Source organism: Mugil cephalus, chromosome 4 (genome assembly GCF_022458985.1).
Source record: "Mugil cephalus isolate CIBA_MC_2020 chromosome 4, CIBA_Mcephalus_1.1, whole genome shotgun sequence".
NCBI classification, from domain to species: domain Eukaryota; kingdom Metazoa; phylum Chordata; class Actinopteri; order Mugiliformes; family Mugilidae; genus Mugil; species Mugil cephalus.
This window is the reverse complement of record NC_061773.1, coordinates 20736483-20752757: the sequence shown is the minus strand read 5'-3', so window position 1 is coordinate 20752757 and position 16275 is coordinate 20736483. Positions and strand designations below refer to the sequence as shown.

Sequence of the window (16275 nt, the reverse complement as noted above, 5' to 3'; positions counted from 1 at the left end):
GAAAACTCGTGTGTCAATTGGAACCCTGAGCTACACTCCATATCGTCCCCCTGAAAGTTCTCCTGTAGGTTAAGTACCTGTCCTGGCTGCTGGCAGGAGGTCTGGTACTCTGCTTTCTGGCAAAGATCCTTCACCCTCTGGTATTTTGGCAGGAAGTTCTCCTCCTGGGCCATTTCCTTCCCATCGGCCCTCTTGTGCGGAGGCTTCCTGAAAGCACAGAAAAAGACCTTTTTTTTTTTTTTCCAATCCACAAAAGACAAGGAGTCTGATGGTAGCACAAGACAATGCCTGGAATAAGAACATGTCTTGCAAAAGGTCAATCAATAAACCATACCCTCTCTCCACGAGGAAAGAGTCTCTCCATGTTTTACCCTTCTTGCTCAACTGGAACCTGCAAAATGAGTACAAAGGAAATGAGAATTCTGCGAGAGACCTCGGTGATATTTGCGCTGAACAAACACGCACTTCATTTTCAAATGCCACCCGTGTATGGCACTGAGAAGAAAGTGGTGTAACACGTTTATATCTGGATTGCAGATTTCATTATGGCTGAGAAAACGAGAATGAAAGTAAAAAAAAAAAAAAAGTCCCTTTCTGACACATAGCCACTTAACATTTCAAAATGCCGCGTTTGAATCCTCTTTTAAATAACCAGATACTGAAGACAAACAGCACACAGCCATTCACCTATTGACGGGTCGGTCTGTGTCCAGGAGCTTGAGGATGGACTTGCCGTCCATTTCTGCGGGGATATCAACGCCGGCCATGTCCAGCAGAGTCGGGGCCAGGTCAATGTTTAACACGATATGAGGATTACTGCAGGGCAACAACAGGACATTTTTATACAGAGAAAAACATGCTCACAAATGTCATCTTCTGTGATATCATGATATCCGCTGACTCTTGAGGAAAATACTAATTGCTCCACTATATTAACCTCCTGAGACCTGGCGTCCTCATACATCATGTTTGTAGCAGCTTATTCCGCTTCATTTAGACCTGTTGTCCTCATAAGGAGACACTTTGTCCGCCATGTACTTATTTATGCTTATTAATTTGTCTAGTTGGACATGCAAATTAAACATATTCATTGTTTCCAATTCTGCTTTTCCATTCAAATAAATAGTTTTATATTTTGGTGCACATTGGTGACTTAAATTGTAATATACAGTGAAATAATACCTGAGTCCACATAATTTATTTCAAAAACTACTTCCAGTTGGAAGATGATGCTTATTTTTTATACTTCTTAGGTCCTTCTAATCCCAAATACCTAAAGATCTTAAACTTATCTTAAAGAAATTAAGATGAATTCCAAACAAATGCTTGGGTCTCAGGAGGTTAACATGTAAGCATCTAACTTTAAATGTCAAATACTGAATTCAACTAAAAATAATCCACTCACATAGTTCCTTGCTCCACATTAGGTCCTCGTACGTAGAAAGGTACACGTATATCAAACTCATAAGGCATCGATTTGCCCTTCACCAGGCCAAACTGTCCAATATGGTAGCCGTGATCCGAGGTGTAAATAATAAAGGTGTTGTCCAGCTCCCCCGTCTCCACCAGCATGTTGTACACCTACGGAAGCATATAATTCATTGAAGACCCCGCACAGTGCAAAAAAAGTTCTACCTCATGGCTCAAGTCTCTTGTGCCAGTTTCAAGGAAAAAGGGGGGATTGAACAATGTAACAAGTGTGTCAGTGAATACATTACACAGTCCCAGCCAGAACAAGCGCACATCTCCCAGGACTCGAGGCTGTCAGATGAAACCCGCGTGTGTCTGTGTTTCTATGTTTAAGCATATGTCTGTCTGTCTGCTTGTCTGCCCACCTTCTCCACACTGTCATCCACAGACAACAGAGTCTGCATCCTCCTGCGCTGAAGCATGTTAGTGAATTGCATGTGGACTGGCTTCATGGGTCCAGTGTAGCGCAGGATCCAGTGCTTGTCTGGGTTAGGAGCGTAGTTGTAGCTGGGGGTTCTGAAATAGACATTTACACCTTAAAGTACAATTACTCTGTTTACATCCATCATTATTGACATCTGTTATATTATTTATTGATTGTGTATGGTGTGTCCTTTGTTCATATTATAATATAATTCATGATAAATGGTTATCTTATCTTTACCTAAAACCACAGATTTAACTCGTATACACCAAATGCACCAAAATGTGCACAGTCACATTGTGCATTCACAGCAGCACACTTTTCTTGTGTCGGCTAATGTCTCCTCTCCCCTTCTTTCCAATGTTGTGAGTAAACTGTTTATGCAATGCTGAACTGGAGGTTACATAAACCATATAAAATGCAAAGCGTTGCAATCGATAGGCCTGCCCACAGTGGGCAGAAGCCTGATCAATATTTAACTCCGAGCCATATGGAACTTTAATTATTTGAGAGTAAAATCTGGTAAATGGCTAATGAGAATATGGAGGATATCTTTAACGTAAAGTGAATCGATTTGACTTTCACAAAATGCTAATGTCTCACAGCTTAGTCTGCAGCGGCGGCTGTAATGTATTGTGAAGCTAGTCTTGAAAATAAGGTTTATCACCAGAGGAGTGTTGGACTTTTAATGCATTCCTCTCTCTTTTTTGCGGTTGATAAGGATGAAGGGTTGGAGGGAGTTGGGGGGAGGGAGGGTGGAGTGGGGGCTAACCAGGGACGGCGCACAGAAAACATCACCCGCGGGAGAGCAAATTTATGGAGAAAGAGCAATTAAAAGTTTGCACAAAGACAGTGAATTTTTAGAATATTCTGTGTATGAAGCCTGTGTGGCACAGGTTAATGATGCTGGAGGGATTAGACATGGAGCGGGGGGAGGGTGTGGGGGGAGGGCTGGAGAGAGGGGGCAGAAACTGCAGTCTCATTACTGGCCTTAGATACATCTCTAGAGGCCAATAGCAGGTCTGCTATTAGCTAGCAGCAGCAGTCGGCCAGTCGAGAGCACGGAGGGCCATGAAAACAAAGGCCGAAGCGTTAAGTGTGCGCGCACGTGTATGAATGTGCGCGCGTGCACGCACCTCAACCATCAGCTACACAATAAACATACATCATTCATGCCTCTGTTTCATCACGGCTGACAAATTGGTACAAATTAGCAGGGCTCATTATCGTGGTAACACTAATGTGAACAACACATGCCAAGTAAACCAGAGTGGAAGACTGGCTGTGCGAGGAGAGGCCTTGCCAACAGCGCGCTGCAGACGGAAGACGATGAGATCGAGCGCAAATTATGGAATTCGTGCCATTCGGGGTCAAATGAAAGGGAGCCTGGATGCCTGGATGACTCACAGGCAAGGACATGGATATGAAAAAATGTAATATTCGTCACACAGAAAGCAAACATGTTTATATTAAATTAGCAACAACAGTCCTACTTAATAGTTTGTAATTATTTGTGCACAAATTATAATAAAATATCCCATGTGTGTTCATAGGTTTGACTACTTGAAACCTGCTCATTTCCTTACATGTGCTGTGATGCGTTGGAGAAGGCAGAGCTGTACTGGGGGGCCGAGTCCTCCGGACCATGCGGAGCAACGTGACTCAGGACCATCATCACAGGGCGGTGAGGGTACATCCTCTTGGACATGCGGAAATAATTGACGCTGTCGTTGGTGATGATGTCCGTCAGGTAATCCTGTGGAGCAATTAAACGCTGTCCGTTAAGCAATCACGGTTCAGATGCTTAAGATACATCATGACCTGGGGGAGCGAGATTAAAAGAGCCGGAGTCTAAGCCTCCGATGCTCGACTCAGTCAGAGTCAGAGTTGTTTACACACGAAACATGAACTGTGGAGCATTTCTGGAGCATCACGTCCAGAGTTGCCCTTTAAACGTGGAGCAGGCGAGACGGGAGACAGTCACTTTCCCACTAATGAAAATATACTGACGGTTTTGCTGAGATGTGGCGCCTGCGCAGAGCGGGCCGCCGCTTGCTGTGAATACTCCAGACAATGACCCGGTTTATTCACACAGGCAGTCTGGCATTACACAAGCGTCGTGCTAGGGAGCTGGCAGAGTGAAGTCTGTTTAATGTCCAGCTTGACTGAATCAGACGTTTCTCACATGCAGCTCCTCTGGGTGATGCTCAGAAGAGGTCGACGCCTGAGCGAAAACTATGAGATACGAGACGAGGTGAAGACAATTATTTTGATTTACTGTTTTTTATTAGCCCCTTATGTTGTAGCTTAAACCAGAGAGACACTCCTTTTTTATTCGGATCACAAATCTTTTAGGAAGGAAATGAGTAAATAAAAAGGGTAATGTATTAAATTTCAAGTTTAACTATTATAAAGGGAGTGCTTCTCTTAAGTTACAAACAATTTTGTAGTTATGGTTAAACTTTTACCCTCATAGCTAGATACCAGTTGATGTAAAAACACGTAACAAAAGTGGACAAGGTATAAAATCTCATTAAATTTTACAATATTATTATCACTTCTTTTTATTTTTCTAGTTTAATAAGACGCGTAACTGTAACAAATTCATCAACAGTAAAGGATCTATAACTTCGCTAATTAGCAAGTTGTCAATTGAGGATGTTGGGATTTCATTATTTGCAATTCTGTCGTTGCACAATGGAAATGAACAGATTTATATTTTGTTACATATTGGTGACTTTATTATAATATTGAGTGAAATCCCCACATATAAGGACATAATGTCCTGTTCAAACATGATACTCATGTTTTTATACTTCTTAGCTCCTACTAATCCCAGATAAAGAGAAATGGAGAAATTAATAATATATACCAAACAAAAGCTCAGGTCTTGGGAGGTTAAAAACTAGAGATCAGTTACAGCAACATAAAAAAATTGTTAATTACTTTAAGACGAGTGCATTAATACCTTCCCATAGTCACCGCTGTGTTTCTCCCGGGCTCCATTTCTGCAGAGGGTGTAGTTGTAGAAGCGCGAGTTTTTCACCAGTGCTACCCATTCCCTCCAGCCAGGGGGCACATAGGAGCCGTTGTACTCGTTCAGATATTTTCCAAAAAAGGCTGAGAGAAGAACCGGCGAGCGGCGTGTTAATCACGTCACGATACTGTGCTTGGGCTTAGACTCGCGATGCGGAACTCACCCGTCCTGTAGCCCGAGTTGTTGAGGTGCACGGCGAAGGTGTGCGGCTCGTGGTGGACCTGCCACGAGGGCGACGAGCAGTTCTCGTTGTTGGTGTAGGTGTGGTGGTTGTGCACATACTTCCCCGTTAGGATGGAGGAGCGCGACGGGCAGCACATGGGCGTGGTGGAGAACGCGTTTGAAAAATGCGTGCCGCCCTTTTCCATGATGTGCCGAGTTTTGTTCATAGCCTGCATTGAACCTGCGAGGAAAACAGTTGGGACAGGGTGAGAAAGGGGGGAGGTTATATGGGGGGATAGGAGGGTACCGGGAGATTCAAAGCCAAATGATTGAAATGAAAGGGAGTCAGGGGGATATAAAGCAGTTGAAGAGGGAAAAGAGTGACAGATTGAGGAAAACAGAGAGGGCAAATGGTGAAAAATATAAATATAGGACACGAGGGGGTAAAACCATTCTGGACATGGAAAGGGACAAAGGAAGGGAGGAAATTAAACGAGGGAATAAATCTTTTTGGTAAAGTGTAACCCATTTGGATTCCTGTGTACTAAAAGCTTTTCAAGCTGATGGTGATTGTTTGGGGAAACAGATGCTTGACCATAAATTCCTGCTTTTCAATGAGAGTCTTCTCACTAGCGATCACAGGAGGACAAAGGATGTCACCAGGGCCATTATGCAGCCACTCCAGTCCAATACGCCGCTAAAGGACTTAAGCGGGTAGGGAGATGGCCAGCGTTTGGCAACCAGACAATGGAAACCATAGGCCGCCCTCATTTCATGCCAGCGACAGAGGAGTTGGCAAAGGGAGCGCATGACTTTGAGTGGGCCAGTTGTTACAGCGCCAAGAGGCAGCATTAGGCCCGACTTTCCCTTGCTGATTCTGTTGGATACACATGGTCAGAATATCCATACCCACGGGACACGGAGACAAAGCAAACAGAGAGTGACAGATGCACAGCCGCGTTGTAAACAAACAAACAGCAGAGGATTAATGGAGGCGGCCCCCTCACCCAGCTCTATATCCTGATCATCGGTGAGAATGAGAATGATGTTGGGCCGGATGTTGCGGATGTGCCGGTCCCTCTGCAAGCGAGACCTGAGGCGGTGCCCGGACAGGTAGCCAGAGCAATGGGCCTCAGGAAGGACTCCCACCAAGACGAGGAGGAAAAAGAGAAGAGGGAGAAGAGCGGGGAGCCTGCGCCCCGCCATCGCGCTTCCCTGCGGTCGCCTCTTCGGGCCTTCGATCAACACGGTCTGCGGCTCTCGCGTTCAGCCTGAGGAACGGGACACAGAGGGGGACAGATGAGAAGAAAATATACGGAAAAAAAAAAAACAGATGCACGTACACATGGACACACACACACACACAATGGTTTGAAAAATAGCAGATGCAAGCCTTGCCCAGCCATTACAGGGTGCTCTTCCGTACAAATGCCCCCGTTTGGGCTGAGCTCAGCTCGTTAATCAATCATTAATGATGCATTAGAGTGGTGTCATTGGCCGGTTGTAATGATCTCCTGTGATGAGCACATGGCTGCCAGGCTGGAGCTAATGGGCCTGGGCCCGGGGCCAGCTCAGGCCTCACCTCCCCCTGAGAGGGGTTGGGTGGATATGAGGGATGCGAGGAGGTGGGGCTGGGAGGAGGAGGAGGAGTGTGTGTTGGTGGGGGGGCAGAGGTGAAGGAGAGACAGGATGAGAGGAGGAGAATCAACACAAGGGTCAATGAGCAGGGTGACGATGTGAAGAGAGCGCAGGACTCTAAAGGGAGCGACTGGAAGAAAAGTCAATGTGCAGCCTGTGCCAGAACAGTAAAAGTAAGTAACTGTGAAAATAAAAAAAACGGAATAATAAATGTGGCCACATGAACAAGGTCAATAAAAGAAAACAACAGCTAGATGTGTAGTGAGCGACTCGTTCCGCCTTCCTTGCACGAGTTAACCACAATGTCAAGTCCGTGTTAAATAGAGCTTTGTCTTAATTAATCTCTACATGCACTTCATCCTATTAGCTCTCTAATAACGCTTCCTCATTAACAATATATCCCCTCTGAGTTTACCATGGAAACTGTTGGTCATGCCCCGCTGCAAACGCGCAGCGGTAGTTATCTGACTTTCCAGTGTGAAAAAAAAAAAAACGTGTACAAATTTCTATGAAACTCCAGGAACAACGAGGGCTCAGATAAAGCTTTGATTGCTGCATCTGACAAAAACACAAACCCACAGACGAACACCGTTTTGTTCATTATATTTAAAACTTATACGATAAAACACGCAGCTGCCTTGTAAACACAGCAGAGCACGGTGTTACAGAGACCTCACCGCAATTAAACATGAGATAACGCACTCAGTGTAAATGAATTAACATACTTTATAATGAATTGAGTTGATAATTGAGGGCAAAATAGACGCTGGCATGTTGTGCCTAATTTACGATAAAACACAATCGCGCCAGCGGAGCACTCCAGTGACCATAATCGTAAACGCACTTTACAAGCAGCAGCAGCAGCATCACCGAGCCCACCGAGATGCTCCGCCATCATGGAAGGTGGGGGTTTGTGGGCCGTGTGCGTTAGTGAGTCCACAAGGAGTACACGGTCAGAGCAGTCCTCGTTTGAAGATGAATACGATAACAACAACAACACGACGGCTAGCTCCGTCCGCCGGGACTCCTCCTTAACGACAACCTGACTGAAAGACGGCTCGACATGGGGATAAGGAAGAACAAATGAACGGATGCACACGGGCGGCTGTGTCTGGATGCGCACACACACAACTTAGACTGAAGCCCTCAAGAGCGTGAACCTAAAATGTGTGCATGGACGGGATTTAATGATGCTAATCTTTACCTCTATGCAGAGTCACAGCAGATGGAGCAAGTGTAAGCTGAATGTAGCAGAGCTGCTCTCTGACACAGCACCTCTCTATATAGTCTATGCCGTTGTCCAGATTGCGCTCATTAAGGTCTTCCCTATCACACAAACACCCACTCATTTCCTCCACGCTCCTGCCACGGTCTGGCTCCGCACAAAACGCACATCACGAGAACGTGAACGGCAGCTTACGCGCACAAACAAAACGTACAACACAGCAGCTGTCTTTGCCCTGTGGTTCTTCCCTGGAGGAACACATGAGCTCTGAGCCGGGGCGCTGCGCCGTTTGAAATTGTCCTTGCTCCTTTCTCATGTTCTCTCTTTGCCTGCCTGCGTCCCTCTTTCATTTCTACAACTGGATGAAATCAAGGCACCAGAAACAAGCAAAGAGAGAGGGGGAAAAAAAAAAAAAAACACGGTGAAAGAACGCACATTAAACCAGCTCCGTCTGCATTCATCAGTGAATACTCTGTCACCGAAATGGATTCCAGGACATCTACGGCATATAAAGAATAGACTCACTGTGCTCAAATTGAGATCATCCTCCGCCACTGGCTCATCTTTTAGAGCGGTTTGTGGCGTGGAGGGTGTAGTGCTGGCATTCGATGGTTGTTTATTTGTTCTAAAAAGCTGATGAAGACGGCTAAATATACTCCTGATTTACAAGAAAACTGTCGGATTTTTCTATCTAGTGCATCAATAGGCACGTATGTAAATGTTATTGTGTTACTGTCGTGCTATGGTGCTGAATATTTCCTTACATTACTCCCGTGGGGCCTCCTCCTTCCTCCAATGCTGAGGACTAATTGGATTTTCAGGCCTTTATCTGCTCACACTGACACATACAGTTCTTTCTTTCCAGCTTGCTCTCTCCCTCTGTCTTTCATCTACCCGTATTGTTTATCTCTGCAGGTGGCAGATCCTATATGACTCCACGAAGAACAATGCAGATGAAACGACGCCGTCCAAACAGACAGAAGCCGTCGCACACGGGGAGACGTGCGTGGAAAGGAAAAGAGACGGACAACATTTAGGAAACAGGAGCACTCGGTCAAGGCCGCTCTCCGACGACACGGCCGACGTGACGGTTTGTACGCATTCATAATGCAAGGCGGGCCGTGTTCTCTCTGTAAACTGGGATGATTTAGCTCTTGTTTTCCTGACAGGGCTCTGCCCACATCAGCTCTTTGCACTAAGTGAACTGCGAAACGACAGTGCTGATTCAGCCCAATAACACAGAATGAAAGGGGAAATTTTGCCATTTAGACAGAGGCACAAGACAACATGGGTAAATATAACTCTCAGCAAAACTCATTAAAGACTGGGGGCTTTGAGAGGAAGGCTGTGGGAGTAAGCTAGCAGAATATGAGATCATAGAGAATGAGCTTCTAAAAGCATGTATAAGGAACAAGGATCATCTAAGGTTATACTAATGCCAAGTGATGCCTGGAAGTCAGAACAGAGAAGGAAAGTTTTGCTCTTCAGTCATTCGCTTGTAAAGAGGCTCCGAGAGACGGCAGCACTGCATCACCAGATAAAATCTTAATGCCTCCCATCTTTTATTGATAGGACTGAATTATAAATGTAGTGACAACGGAGCTGGCCATGTCACAGCATGGGCATGATGGTAACACAGTGGCAAAAAGTGGAGGGATGAAAACACACACCGGATCGACAGACAGATAACTTACACCGGCCAGCAACACACATCTGGGCTTTAAGCAGCACGGTTCAAGTGAGGCAGCGAGCAAGCCGAGGGAGTACTAGATAAATCTTCCAAAGGCTTCGCAGAGGCGTTAATGCACTTTTTCTCCTATAAATAAAACACCTTGGGCTTTGAAACAGGCATAAAGTCTGATTCATCCAATCTGCAGCCCCCTGAGAAGGCGCAAAACACGAAGGGCTACGAGAAAACCGAGGGAAAAAAAAAATCTGACTTTTATTACATATTGAAGGAGGACGAGTCATGGTGTACACTTGCAATTTAATCAGCTGTGCCTCATAATGCATATGAAATATGGAGGCGAAAGCCTACAAGCTTAAAGCCAGACCCGCGGTTCCTCTGTTGCGAATGCTGTGAGATGGAGAAAAAAAGAGAGAGAGAGAGAGATGCACAGAATGTGAGAAAAGGAAAAAAAAAAAAAAAAAACCTCTGGGCATACAGTCTGGAGAGGAGAGAACAAAGACCAAGCACTTCCAAAGCAGATGGATTTTAGCAAAACGTGAAAACTAGATTCACAGGCCGGAGCTTCTATATAAAATAGAGCAGAATGAAACAGAACGTGGAAGCGGGGAACCTCTACATTTCCTCTGCATCGCTCTTGACACAGGAATTTCCCGTCCACTGTACTCTACCGCTGAACAACATAAAGGAAGTGGCCAGGAAAGTTTAAATAGACACATCTAGCGCTGAATGAGGCCTGCCGTAACATTATCAAGCCAATCCCTCCGGTCATAATTGAGGCTGGCAGGGCTTTGCTAATGTGTGACTTTGTTCCCATTGGCCTGCCTCGCTCTGCACAGAAAGTGCAAAATCTCCAAGGACCCTTGAATTTACCAACAAAAGTTGGTATTCAGATGCTAATTCTGCAACGGCATGCATCTATGTGAGAGTAACTTTGTCTCAGAGAGGTGTGTGTGAGAGAGAGGGAGTGTGTGTTCATGCACGTTTGTGTGTGTGTGTATGTGTTAATGGAAGGAGAAGTTAGCAGGCCTCAATACAGTATGGAATGCCTTTTTCATGATAATAAGAAGCCATGGTTTGTTTGCATCGCTCATCTATCATTCTCCGCTTGAAAATCTCTGCTACACCAGCAGATTTTGGAAAAACATGCCAGAAAATTTATTACTTTCGCCTAGGCCTGCCAGTCTCGTAGATAATGACAAAATATGTTTTTGAACCATGTATTAGGAATTGCATAGCATTTTTTTTTTTAGACATCTGACCCAGGGATGGTGAAACCTGCAATAGCTAGACTTTTATGTAAATTGGGGTTGTACTGACTCACCTTTTGAGTTGATATGGAAAACATGGGGTTATTTATACTGTATATCCAATTACTTTCAAAGCCCAACTTACATTAATTTGGAATTATGCTTCAAACCACATGAGGAGCACAAGTCCAACGTTCACTCTCCTCCATTTCTGCTCTTAGTTTCTACCCAATGTGAAACTTGCAATGAGATGCATTGTAGCTACAGTTCAGCTACATGTCTGAGGGATATGTAGTTTTTAAGAAAGTAGTCTCCATCACTGCTGGCAGGAATAATTAGTTAGCTCCAGCCCCCAGCTAACAGCAGAAAATACCATGTAATTAATGAACCAAATGAACCCTGTTTGACAAAAGTGTTAGAAGATACATTCCAGCTCTAAAAGCTACTTAGCTCGCTAGTAAGTCTGAAATGCATGGTCCAGGTTGTTTACAGAGTTAAGTGTTTGTTCTTTTTTTCCATCTTTGGGGTGACTTCCTTCTGAAGCATAAGCTATGTTTCTCACTTATGCATGAGTGCACACCATGAAATAGGAGCTAAGTTCATTCACATGACGTATGAATAAATACATTTTCAGTCTTTGTTAGCCGTTGTGTAATTTTGTGCTCACGCGCTATGTTCGCTTACATCCTGTTCATATCCTGGGGCCTAAGCCTCCCTGTCCTTAAAACCTAGTGACACCCCTGCTAACTGAATATATCTATATATTATTGTCTTCTCTGTGTTTTGGTGACTGTTTCGATGCGTTCGATGTGCTCTTTTGTTCAGGAAAATACACAGCCACTATTCTACAAGGCTGCGTGACATCATGTAATGACAACTGTGTATAAAATTCTATCATTAAAAGCTGTATCTGCATGTGGTTAATTATCAGAGTGAAGTTACCATCTTCTCTATGCTCAGTGTCTTTTATTATCTGAGATTTATCTTTCACTGCAAACAGCCGAGTGGTGACATTACAGAGCGTATGGAAGCTGCGGGGTTCCGTTATAATCTGAACTTTCTGTGGATCTCTAAGGTCAAATAAATAAATCAATAACACCTCGACAGATGCGCAGGTTTCCAGCGAGTGAAACAGACTTCATCGCTTGCATTTGTGTCATTTCCCAAAGTCGTCGCAAAACAAACAGCGATGCTTGCGGTTCTGGTAGAGTGGAGGCAGCATCAGCTGTTATTATATTCTACTGCGCCCCAAATGATGTTTATTTGCATACAGAGGGCGAAAATGTGGAGACGAATTGGAAGAAGCTTTTAAAATTATAGGTGTGAACAAAGTTATTTTCAGCTGGTATCCATATAGCCAAGTGTGAACGCCCCCCTAGGGGAAAAAAGGAAACTGTTGATAAGAGTCTCATAATAAATTCTATAAGAAAGAAAAATATGTTTTCTGGTTTTACAGGATTTTGTGTGCCTACCGCCTACCTCAACGCTGCCATTTCTTTTCTTTTGAAGGACGTTTTTTCCCATGACATTGCTGTAGTATGCTGCTGTGTCCCAGATCAACTTCAATCAATTATTAATACTAGCGTGACCACATCTAAAAACAATGACTCCTTTAATAGGTCAGTCTGGCTTGTTCAAGCTCTCAAAGCCCGGCCGATAACCCCGAAATCCTATTCAGTAACTCTCCAACTGCTCCTTGGTTTGAAATGGTGCCTATGCATTCTTTTGACAAATGTGCCTTTACTTTGGAATAACTAACTTTAATAGTGGAGAATGACAAGAGATAATGCGGAGGCTGATCCCATTCACCGGGAAGATTTAATTTAGATTTCCCTCAGGTTTCCGATAAGCTCGACACTCTGCAGACGTTTTAGGATGACAGTCACAACCTGCGCACGGCAATTTTCCAGTTTGAATACGCAGACACTAAAAAAGCAGCGGCTGGACGCTACAAGTGAGAAAATGAGATTTCAGCTGTGACTCATATTTCTTTCTGCAGTTAATGTTGGAGTGTTTGCCTCTGTGTTTCAGTTTCCTATTTTTGTTTGCACATAATACTCTTCCCTAACCTTTAATACCATGAGGGATGTGCCGCCCAGACACAGAAATCTAAATGTGTGTAATTTTAGCGCTTAGCACCTCATTAATCCTGCAGCAAGGCTCTGAGAGAAGGGGTGAAGCAGTGATGTCTTCTGGCTGGAAACCTCCCCCTCCTAAAATGTGCACCATATGTTTACACATTTTTTTTTTTCTCCAGCAATTAAAGATTTTTTTTGCAGAAAAAACTACAGAGAACTGTAATTATTTTTCATCAAGTTTCTATTAAACCGAGACTTTAGACCAATACAATATCTTCAAGATGAGGTTGGTTCAAGGTACTGTGAGGAATCATTACTGGCCAGTCCCATGCTCTTGAGGCTGAATGGGAAATACTGTGTGCAGCCAGGTTACAAAACGTCATGGAAAGTCATCACAGAAGGGTTGAAACTGTTGTGTTTCTGAATTTATGTTAATAGAGAATTCTAGTAGTGATAATCACGGTTGGCTGGTATAAATGCAGGTAGCAACTGCACCAAAAAGTCAAAAGAGAAACATAGAATATCTCAAAATGGGATGATTTTTTAAGGCCCCAGCACCTCCTCAGTCCTCTTCCATTCATTTAATTCTTGTAAGTGATTGACTGATTACTTGGGCTAAATCCAGTAAGCCCTTAGGCCGCTGGTCAAAAGTGCTGCTGGTGCCAGAGTGGGAGGACGCAGAAGAGGTTCAGCTATGGCGGCATTAGCATGAACGAGGTGGATTGATTGATTTCTAATCCATTTTCTTCAGTGTCTTTGGAAGGTAAGAGAGTGGGATCACGAGTGCCAAACGATGTTCAAATAACTCAAAATCGTAAGTTTTGTGTTTCTTAGTTTGAAAGAAAGGACTGGCTAACAACAAGTTTAGCTAAGAACACTGGCTGCAGTTGCACGTGACGAGGTCAGGGTTCAAACCCCCGATGGTGGGTCCTGTTGAGAACCACTGATGTAGAGCACTAAAAAAGTTGCTATGCGACTGGGCAAACAACTACGTCACCTTGGGACACTGTTTTGCCAACTACTTTTGTACATTTGTTCATAAAGCTAATTCTGTAAAATCTTTTGATTATCTCATTTTATTTATCGTATCTTTCTTGTGTTTTTTTATGAGTGTTTACTTTTATGTGCAACAAAGCGACAGTGACAAAGTAATTTACCTCATGGATCATTAAAGTCTGTCTAAGTCTAAGCCTAAGTCTAACCGATGTAATATTGAACTGATAATAATAGTCACGAAGAAGTAGTGACTTACATGGAAGTAGGGCAATAAGCGAACGCAAAAACAAATACACACACATGCACACTGCAGAACTGTCTTCAGCAGTCACACCGTGGGAAGACTTCCTCTCAGACTTGAAGCTCGGTCCACACCCTGAAACAGGGGAGAGAGAAAAAAATCATCTCCATCTCAGCAGCTCCATAATCCACAGGGTCCATTATCTTTTAAATGGTTTCAGTACACGAGGGAGAAAGTGATGGGATGCTGGGTGAATAGTTTGGTGGAAAAGAGAGAGACGTAGAGAGAGGAGAGAGAGAGAGAAAGAGAGAGAGAGAGGGAGAGAAGGAGAAAGAGGTAAAAAAATAAAAAAAATAAAGAGACTGTATGATGGTGTCAGTTCAGACAAAAGGCCCAGTCATGATGTGTTCTCACTGGAGAACAAAGAGCGCTGACAGACTCCCTGGGTCTGCTCTGTTGACTATAAATGTACACACACATGCACACGCAGGCAAAACACACCCACACTCCGCGTATCAGACTTCAAACTTCTCTTTCCAGCAAGGGGACATAAAAGAGTCACAGAACAACGGTTTGGCTAATTATCTCTGAATCTGGAGGAAATGAACGGCGTCACATTGTCGTGTTGTTCGGCCTGGGACGTACAAGAGGGACATCACACAACGATGATTTGCCATTTTCTCCCCTCTGGATTTTTACAAAATCTCTCAGTGAATATAGTATATTACCCCCCCCCCCATAATGAGCTTGGACAGGAGCCACACCATAAATAACCACGTCAGACGCTGCTGCAGTGAGGATATTTTGGTGACTGAATTCAGTCTTTATCTCCCTGGTTTTCACTTTAATTCACATTTGCTCCCGCTTTCCGTTTCCAGCAGCAACCGCGTGGCATGCGGAGGCTAGCGCGGTGGTCTGCAGGTTTTTTAGGGGGCTTCAGTCAGGGTCCACGGAAGGGTCAGGGCATTCACCCCTCCTCCCCTGCACCCCTGCAGTACGCTCCATGAGAGCCCAAAGAGAAGACGGAGGTGTAAGAGAAAAAACACAAACAGAGCCCCGATTGTCCCCGACTCGGGTTCAACGGCCCCACCTCCCGGGGGTTTAAGATGGAAAGAATGAGCAACTGTCAATGGTGTTTTGTAAATACGTAGCTGTTTTCACTTCAGATGGGTTTATTCAGATGTCTGAGGGAAAACGCGGCTGCTTTGCAGTCCGCCGGCGTCCTCGCCTTTCCTGTCTTATTGAGGTTTGTATGGGAAAGCCATTTGTGGCGCGTCGCGAGGAGTGCCACAATCGCCGGCCCCTTTGACACGGGGGTTGACAGCTGAAACAAGTGAGCAAGCTGGTGGACCGAGCGGCCTGCTGAGTGATGGCTGTTTCTTATTGGCACTTATTGACCAGAGGCAAAGCCCCCCTACAGTGTGTCACATCTCAGCTAAATGGATTACAGACGAATCAGCCGGGGCCCGTTGTTCCACTGACCTAACTACCTTCACAGAGCGACCAGCTGACTTCTGTACCAGATTGTGTAACTGCAGCTCCGAAAGAGAAATCACTCAAAACATAATCTGCTAACTAGTCCACCGCACTAACACGAGCTTATAAAGTGGGATAAACAACACCGCTCGTGATATTTTAGTGATGTGTCTAAAAACAATTGCCTGTTATTTTAGAAACTGCACATGTTGGTAAAATTAGATCATGTTCCACAGGACTCGCAGGTTTTACGCTGTCATCTGTTGTGTTTTAATTACATGTCATTTATCTCCCATCATCAAATTAGCACCTGCAGTGGGGACCGCTCCTAATGGCCCCCGACTTAATGATGATTACAGGCAATATTGGTTTCAACTTTCAGTAAACAACTACCGCGCGGCCAATGAATAAATTACAAGCAGCCCGGATAAATCAATACACTGGCTGGAAGTTACAGCTGAGCGGCTGCAGGAGTAATCACTGCTGTATATTTGGGATTCTTTTACTCATCTGATAAACATTGGCTCTTGACAACTCAAAGAGGCCCCTACACGGGAGAGGGGTGTTTTACCGAGGTGGTGGCAGGGCTCG

At 44.4% G+C, this 16275-nt stretch overlaps 1 protein-coding gene across 4 annotated transcripts in view; it reads right to left on the bottom strand.

The window, feature by feature from the left end:
- The window catches only part of sulf2a (sulfatase 2a), a 35737-nt gene that overhangs the window by 4940 nt on the left and 14522 nt on the right, over positions 1–16275 (bottom strand). For 3 of the 4 annotated variants that reach the window (XM_047583795.1, XM_047583797.1, XM_047583794.1), the window contains 9 exons: positions 6101–6364; positions 5095–5334; positions 4863–5014; positions 3481–3650; positions 1836–1986; positions 1406–1581; positions 688–816; positions 335–391; positions 78–207 (listed from right to left, as the gene is read on the bottom strand). In XM_047583795.1, coding sequence (XP_047439751.1) covers positions 78–207; positions 335–391; positions 688–816; positions 1406–1581; positions 1836–1986; positions 3481–3650; positions 4863–5014; positions 5095–5334; positions 6101–6299 — 1404 coding nt within the window. In that variant the 5' untranslated portion in view covers positions 6300–6364. Of the gene's footprint in view, positions 1–77; positions 208–334; positions 392–687; positions 817–1405; positions 1582–1835; positions 1987–3480; positions 3651–4862; positions 5015–5094; positions 5335–6100; positions 6365–14267; positions 14344–16275 lie in introns of all 4 variants that reach the window. The other variant, XM_047583796.1, reaches the window with a different exon arrangement.